Source organism: Hipposideros armiger, unplaced genomic scaffold (assembly GCF_001890085.2).
Source record: "Hipposideros armiger isolate ML-2016 unplaced genomic scaffold, ASM189008v1 scaffold_677, whole genome shotgun sequence".
Lineage (NCBI taxonomy): Eukaryota > Metazoa > Chordata > Mammalia > Chiroptera > Hipposideridae > Hipposideros > Hipposideros armiger.
The window spans coordinates 993,839-1,001,329 of NW_017732027.1; the positions used below are offsets into that span (position 1 = coordinate 993,839).

The following is a 7,491-nucleotide window of genomic DNA, read 5'->3' on the forward strand; positions in this document are numbered from 1 at the left end:
GATGGAGGGAAGGGAGCAGAGAAAGAATAGAGAGAAAGAGACGGCGAGGCAGAGACCGACTGGGCTGACTCAGCGAAGAGGGACTCGTGCAGCGGGGCGGGCGGAACCCCGGAGGCGCCGCTGAGTTCGTGCGAATCAGCGCCTTCCGCCAGGCTCCGTTCCAGGAGGTTAGAGAGACGCAGGGGAGACCCGCGGTTCGAGGCCGGGGCACCCCCATCCCAGAGGCCCTTCCGCGCACCTCGCCGGCACCGCTCCCCCCTCCGCCTGGAGCCCCCCTCCTGGGCGCCCACATCCTCAGGAGCTGGGAGCTCATCCCCTCGCCAGGGAATAGGCGCACCCTCCGGACTGATCTGCCTCTCGGGGGCCTCGAGCACGTGACCCCCTCCCCCATCTGCCTTACAGGCTCTCCTGCCCAGCCGTGCGTGGGCCGCGCAGCCCGCTTCTGCCTGAGTCTCGCGCGCCGTGGACTTCGGGACGCCGAGAGCGACAAGGACGCGCCGAGAAACCAAAGACACGAACCCGGGCTCAGAGGGGCCGCCGCCGAGCTCAGCCTCCCGAACACACAGCACGACCAGCCCCGCTGCACACGCAGCTGGGGATCGCGGTCCGTGGGGGTGACTCAGGCGCTCGGGCCGGGAGGCGGCGTCAGTGATCGCGCAGCGCTGTTCAGCCCCCGCGGGTCTCCGAGGCCTCCCCGCAGGCGATCGCGGGAGCGGGTGCTCGGGGTGAGGGAGCCCAGAGGGGCGCCCGGGCCGGTGGGGGATGGGTGGAGGCAGGGAACGCTTCGTGGAACAAGAGGAAGACCTGAGACTGAAACACGTCTGCAGAGATCGAATTAACGGATTTGAATTCGCACGTTCGGAGTAAGCAGGAAAAAAACAAACAAACAAAAAGCAAGCAGGGTGTAGGCTGGACCAAGGTCAGACTCCGATGGGATGAAAATAAACCTTCAACAAAACAGCCCCCAGCTGAGACAGACAATCAGCCGCCTGGAACACACCCCCCTGCTGTTTCTTGTAGTCACTTTTAAAGCGTTTTTATTATGGAAGTTTTCTAATGTAAAAGTGGAGGGAGCCTTGAAATAAACCCCTACCCACCCCACTCAACACCATCAACTCCTGGCCAGTCCAGTGTCATTTGTGCTTCTCCTTTTCATTTTTAGTAGTTAATTAATTTGTTTTGTTGCGATATTTACAAGCGAAAAATGCAAACATCATTTCACCGGTAAATACATAAGTGTGTCTTTAACTGATAAAATTTTTTTAACAATTAGCAACACGGCTATAAACCACCTCAGTAAATCCACAGCCTCCTCTCACACTCAGAAGTGATTGACTTTGATGGTGGAAATCAGACAACTTATTTCTGTTTCGACTTTACTGCAATTCCCAGATAATCAATAATACGCTCCATTACTTTTGTCATTAAAAAAATAAAATCGGAGGACAACAGCTTCGGGAGCCCGCGAAAGCCAAGCAGGCAACTCCTCGGCTGGGTCTCCAGGCGGTGAAGCCGCCAATCGTCCCACAGTTCTCCGTTTCCTCTTAGCATCTTTGTCCTGCACGTCCATTCCAGATTCAGAGCTCAGCGCTGTGAGGACAGGGTGGCCCTCTTCCCAGCCCACCTTCGAGGGGGTGTTCGCATCCCGCTCCTTTCCCTGAGAGGGCAGTGGGCTGTGCAGCCAGTCGTGGGCTGAGCTGCCTCTGGGACCTGGCTTGGATCGCAGGGTCCTGGTGATGGTCGTTGCTAACGATTCTAAGAGGCAAGGCGGGACCCCACCTCCCACAGGACCCCTCCATAGGCAGACAGCACGGTGGACGCCTGCACTGACCATCGGACGGGAGGGCAGGCAAAGGGAGTTATCCAGATGATTGGATTGATGGGGAGGGAGAGCTAGACACCGCCTGAACAGCAGGCTTACAGGGAGGAGCGACTCCAGTGCAGGGTCAGGCCCCAGGGATGGGGCGGCCAACCTCCCTAGAACTAGGTGACTTCATGGAGTCCCTGCCCCAGAGTCTCTGCCCCTCTTGGTGCCTCAGTTTCCCTTCCTGAGAATTACCAGATGGGGCCAGAAGACCATGAAGAATGCTTGAGAGAGAAACCTACAAACACAAGAAAAAGACCAGTCCACCTGGCCGCGCATCCCTCTTGGTGCCCGCCTACCACCTGCCCAGCTCCCAGCCCCTTCTGTCTCAACCCAGGCCGGCAGCTTCCTGGTCTCTCTGGGAAACCGTCTCCTCAGGCCAGGCTTGCGGGAGGAGGTGGAGGCCACAGACGGCCCCTAACCTGCGCCTGATGAGAAGGGTGGGTGGGGAACTGCCCGCTAGGAAAGGGGTAATTCCGGGGGCTTCTCTCATCAGGGCTTTGGATCAGGCGGGCAGCAGTGACCCTGGAGTGGCCTGGGTGGAGGGGGTGAGGGGCAGAGCAACCACCTGGGGGAAAGTGGGGCAGGTCTGGTTCTGGGTGGAACGTGAACCGCTGTGGGTTACTGTCAGACTGCAACGCCACATGTTCCCTTGACCCGAGGAATGGCCTGAGCTCTCACAGCGCCTTAGTGGCCCATCCTGGGTCCCACCTTCAGATGTCCCCAGGGGCAAGCTCTAGGGGGAGCAGATTCTCCAACTTCTTCTCAGGAAGGCGCTGGTGGAGATTGGGCTCTTGTAGTCCCCAGGCAGGGGACGGAGAGGCCCAGAGGAGTTGGGTCACTCCCGCAGTCCCACACCAGCATGAGCCCTAGAGCCTGGGAGGAGTGTTCCTAGGCCCCTGGCCCAGGTATCTTGTCAGCCTAGCTCAGATTAGAGAAGGCTGAACATTTACAGGTTACAGATCTCCATCCTCAGCACAGGTCTCTGATGGGGAAACTGAGTCCTGGAGAAGCGAAGGGGCTTGCTCAAGGTCACTGGGGGAGTACAGCTGGGCCTGTCCCAGGTGTCCAAAGCCTATTGGATCCACCTGGGCTCAAGGACTCTGCAACCTGAAGCCCTGGACAACCCTTGGTGGCTGAATTGGGCCTCACTGAAGGGGCCAGTGGGCTTGGCTGTTTGGGATGGGGGTGCAGGCGTGGTGGGGAGAGATTGAAGTCATTCATCTCCTGCCAGGAGCGGAGCCAAAGAGCCGAGGTTTGCCAGCGATCGATGGCGCTGGAGCTCAGGGCCTGGCGGTCCCCAGCCTGGTCCCGCACGCCCTCTAGGGCTTTCTGGGCTGTGTGTAACCACCGTCTCTCTCCGGTTATGCGGCTGCTGGTGCAACACGCAGGACGCTGGATAATCATGGGGTAGAGCCGGCTTCCCGGAGCCCAACCTGCCTAGCCTGGGTTTAAATCCACTTTCTACACTTCACCGTGAGGCTCGAAGCTCAGGAGACAAGGGCCAGGCCCTTCTGCATAGGGGCACAGCCCCTCGGTCTGCTGCTTGCGCCATCCGACCCGGGCACCTGGGCGAGCCCGGCAGGCACGGAAGCCACTTGCCAGTACAAACTTTCACTGGTTTCATCGAAAGACACAGCCCTTTTCTCCCAATCCGCCCTCACTTGTAGCCTCATAGCCCCTTCCTCCCTGCGGGTGCCAGGCTCAGGCCGGTGGCCATGTTCTCTGCTTCCCAGTGGAGCTTCTAGACACGCCACCCACACACTCCTCACCCTTTGCGGCCTGCGGCTCCAGTGCTACATGGCTCCTCAGGCCTCAAGGTTCCCAGCGCTGAGCTCTGGTGGGTGTGGACCGACCCCCTGCTGAGGGCCAACCACCTGGGGACCTCTGGCAGCATACTGCACTCAGCGGCAAGCTGTAGTCACCGTGTCACTTGGGGACTGTACCCGCATGAACCAAGTCAAATAAAACGGTTCCATCACGGTGATGATTCCCTTAACCTGGGTTTTAATGATCCCGTTCGTGGTCCCAGAGTCCCCGTGACCATGCCAGTTCCCAGACACCATCACCGCTGGGTGGGTGCTGCATGAGGGCAGAATGCCCAGCTGTTCCTCTGGCGTGGGGGTGGGAAGAATCAGAGACAGGGCAGCAGGCAGCTACCGACCCGCAGGGACCTGCGCTGGCCAGGAGGCCTCGCCATGCGACGCGGTCGCGGTGCTGCTCGGTGGCTGTGTGCTTTGGAGGACTGGCGGTGATGTGTCCGCTGACTGCAGGAGGCCATCACAAAAGCAACAGAAGCTCAGAGCACGAGGGTCCCAGGCAGAGCCTGAGCCAGGGGTGGGGAGGCCTAGAGAGTGCCCGGTGGGAGGAGAGTGACGGAGCGAGAAGGGTGGGCACTGCCCTGGACTGGCCAGGCGTCCCCTTAGGACCTCACTGACCAGGAGCGGAGGTCTTTGAAAATAACTAGCAGCTAACTCGTTTGGTTGAAGCAGATCCTAAAAGTCCCTTCTAGACAAACTCAAAATCGAGTTTCCGTGGCTGAGAAAAGCAGCAGCATGGAGCAGCACCCCTCACTCTCCCCCCAGGACAGGGGATCGGAAGGGCTGAGGGGAGGCATCCACCGCACCAGTGGGGTGGGGGCTGGACTGGAGGAGAGACCCCACGAGTCTTCTCAAGATGCTCACCCATCGTGCAGCGGGCACTGGGAGCCCAAAGGTGGGGATCTGAGGGCCCAGCGGGGCGAGGACCACCTGCATCAGGGGTTGCCCCCCAGGAGGCCCCGCTGGAGCTTTCAGGGGCCTGGCCTCGGGACACGGGATGATTCTGGGTCAGAGAGCTGGATGGTAGGGGCAGACAGACAGATGGACAGGCCACCTGGGGGCAGACCCCCGTGGCGCCTGCCCCTGGGCCGTCTGGCGCCAATGCTGAGAACGGCTAGAGGCTCCGTGTGTGACCTGGTTGCCGCTCATCTCGGCCCAGGCGCGTCTGTTCCCATCAGAAGCCCAGACGGAGGTTTGCAAGGGAGCTCGATTCTGTCACAGAAGCGACCCTCTCAGCCCCCGAATGACCTCTCTCCCCAGGCTGAAAAAGTATACTCAATAAAGCGTCCCTCCCTGGTGCAGCGGCCAGTCTTCACCCTGCAACGCGCCAGCCTGGGGCTGATGGAGGCGGGGTGGCCACCGTGATCCAGACCATGGAATAAGCTGTCCTTGAGGTCCATAAACTCGGGCCCTGAGCCGGGACTGTGCCCACGGTCCAGTCCGAACCCCCCAGCTCACCAGCGACTGCAAATGATGCCGGGGCTGCTGCCTTGGCTGGAGCCAGCGTTCCCCACCTGACCTTGCAGGGAGCGCCAGTGTTTGGTTTTGGGCAAAAAAAAACCCATATGATTCGAGATGGCTCTCAACTCCAGTGCATGACGGGGCAGCTGACATGGGGGGGGACACACAACCCATGTGCAAAGGAGTGGCCAGTGGGCTCTGCCTTCACCTGCCTGTGACTGTTGGTTTCTGTGAAGACCCCTGAGCTCCAGGATGTGGGACACACTGAGTGTCCCCTTTCCTTCCCTTCGCTTACTTCCTTTGTGGTCCCGCTGAGCTTGCCAGTCAGGAGGGTGTGTGGGAGCACAGCACCCAGACCTCAGGCTCCTGCCAGCCCTACCCATCTGACCCCCAACCTGGCTGGAGGCTCTACCGGTCCCTGGTCAGCATTGCTAAGTGCTTCAGGAGGGAGAACCAGCGCCCACTGTGTGGCGTGCTATCAGAGGAGGGGCCCGCGCCAGTGATCACAAAGCAGGAGAAACCATCCAGAAAACGTCCCTTTTTATTCCATACGCAAATAAGTAGATTCATTAAAAAAAAAAAAGTCTTCGCCGCTGGTGGCTGCAGCCCAGGAGAGAAGCCGGAGTCTGGCCCTGTCTTCAGAATGGACAGTCTGAGACGCCACCTGGCCGGTGGCCGTACAACACCCTTTCCCTCCGCAGGGGCTCTCACCCCCAGGTTCTCACTGCCAGCCCGTTGTCAAGGCTGTAAGACTGATCACAGTCCTCAGGTGGCCTGCCGTCCTGGTCCCCGGAAGGGACGTTTGTGCTGGGGGGTGGTCACTTCTCTCAGCACCTTGGAGCCTGTTTGTGGTTTGTCTTTGCTGTGGGCTGGCCCGGTGCTGGCTTCCTCCTGAGGGGGTGGCAAAATTCACTTCTAGGCTAAGGCCTGTCCCCATGGGGCTCTGGGCAGCATGGCCACTGTCTCTCGGTGATGCCCTCTTCCTGCGGGGGTCCAGCCTTGCAACTTTTTGGGGAGCCACTGTCGGTAGCGTACCTGTTACATTCTGGGGGAGCTTGGGAAAAAACCTCCACCCTTCAGGGCCGCAGCTTGCACTCCCGAGGCGCCAGCCCTCCAGGATGGCCTCCTGCGCCCGGCGCCACCCGCGCATCCGCAGAGCTCCCTAGTGGCCACGGGAGTGGGCCCAGCGGGTGGGGCTCACACCAGGCCGGGCATCTGCGCCCGCAGAAAGGGCACGGAGGCAGCCGCGGGGAAGGCGGCCAGCGGGTAGGCGAGGGCCCCGGAGAAGCCGAGCAGCGGCGGGGGCGGCGCGGGCGCGCTGGGCGCCAGCGGGAAGGGCAGCGCGGAGGGGGGCGCGGCGGCCGCGGCCGGGGGGCTTTCGTGGTAGAGCACGGGGACGCGCACGAGGCGCTGCGCGCCCGGCGGGGACAGGCTGGCTGCCTCCAGCTCCGCCGCCAGCTGCCGCTTCCACTTGTTGCGGCGGTTCTGGAACCAGATCTTGACCTGCGTCTCGGTGAGCTGCAGGGAGGCGGCCAGGCCGGCGCGCTCGGCGCTGCTCAGGTAGCGCTTCAGGTCGAAGGTGGACTCGAGCTGGAAGACCTGGCTGCGCGAGAAGACCGTGCGCGTCTTCTTCTTCCGGCCGCCGCCAACAGCCCCGCCGCCACGCGCCTCCCCTGCCGCCGCCGGGGCCTCCGCCAGCTCCGCCGCCTCCTCCGCGCCCGCAGCCGGACCCCGCGCCACCAGTTCTGCCGCCTCCCGCTGCATCGCTCCCGGCCCGGGGCCCCGCTGCCAGGCGCCCTCCGCGCGGCCCATCTCCTCGCCCGTCTCCGGTGAGTCCCGGTCGCTGGCTGCAGGGGAAAGAGGGGCACACGGTTGGTTCTGGGGGCTGCTCTCCAGACCTCGTCACTGAGGCCAGCTGCCCCCATCACGCCATGAGATCACTCACAGCCACAAGGTGGGAAATATCCCTGGCACAGGCCCCCGCATCCGGTACCCCCGCGGTGGGCACATCTCACGGGGATGGAGAAAGGTAGAGCCACAGGGGCGGACCTGGAGACCTACCAGCTACACCACACCAACGCTTCGGGCCACAGTGCACACCAGAGATGAGAGAAAAGAGCACAGAAGAGAAACACAGATACAAACAGAAACCCAAACGGAAGGCGGACTTCTGTAACCACAGCCTTGCATGAAAACACACAAACGCTCCGCAGACCATCTCCCAGGAGGACGGATGTCCTTCAGAGAAGTGTGCATGCTGGAAAACAGCACAGGGACATCCCCTGCTCCCCCCTTCCCCCCCACACACACAGAAATAAAGACCTGCTGTGACTGCTCCCCATGCAC

The 7,491-nt window shown here is 61.5% G+C and overlaps 1 protein-coding gene across 1 annotated transcript; it reads right to left on the reverse strand.

The window, feature by feature from the left end:
• Positions 1-6,342: 6,342 nt before the first annotated feature.
• HMX1 (H6 family homeobox 1) lies at positions 6,343-6,999 on the reverse strand (the record flags this gene model as incomplete). Its single annotated transcript, XM_019626432.1, has 1 exon — positions 6,343-6,999. A coding segment is annotated over one exon (657 nt), but the record flags the coding sequence as incomplete, so codon positions are not given.
• Between the last annotated feature and the right edge of the window lie 492 nt (positions 7,000-7,491).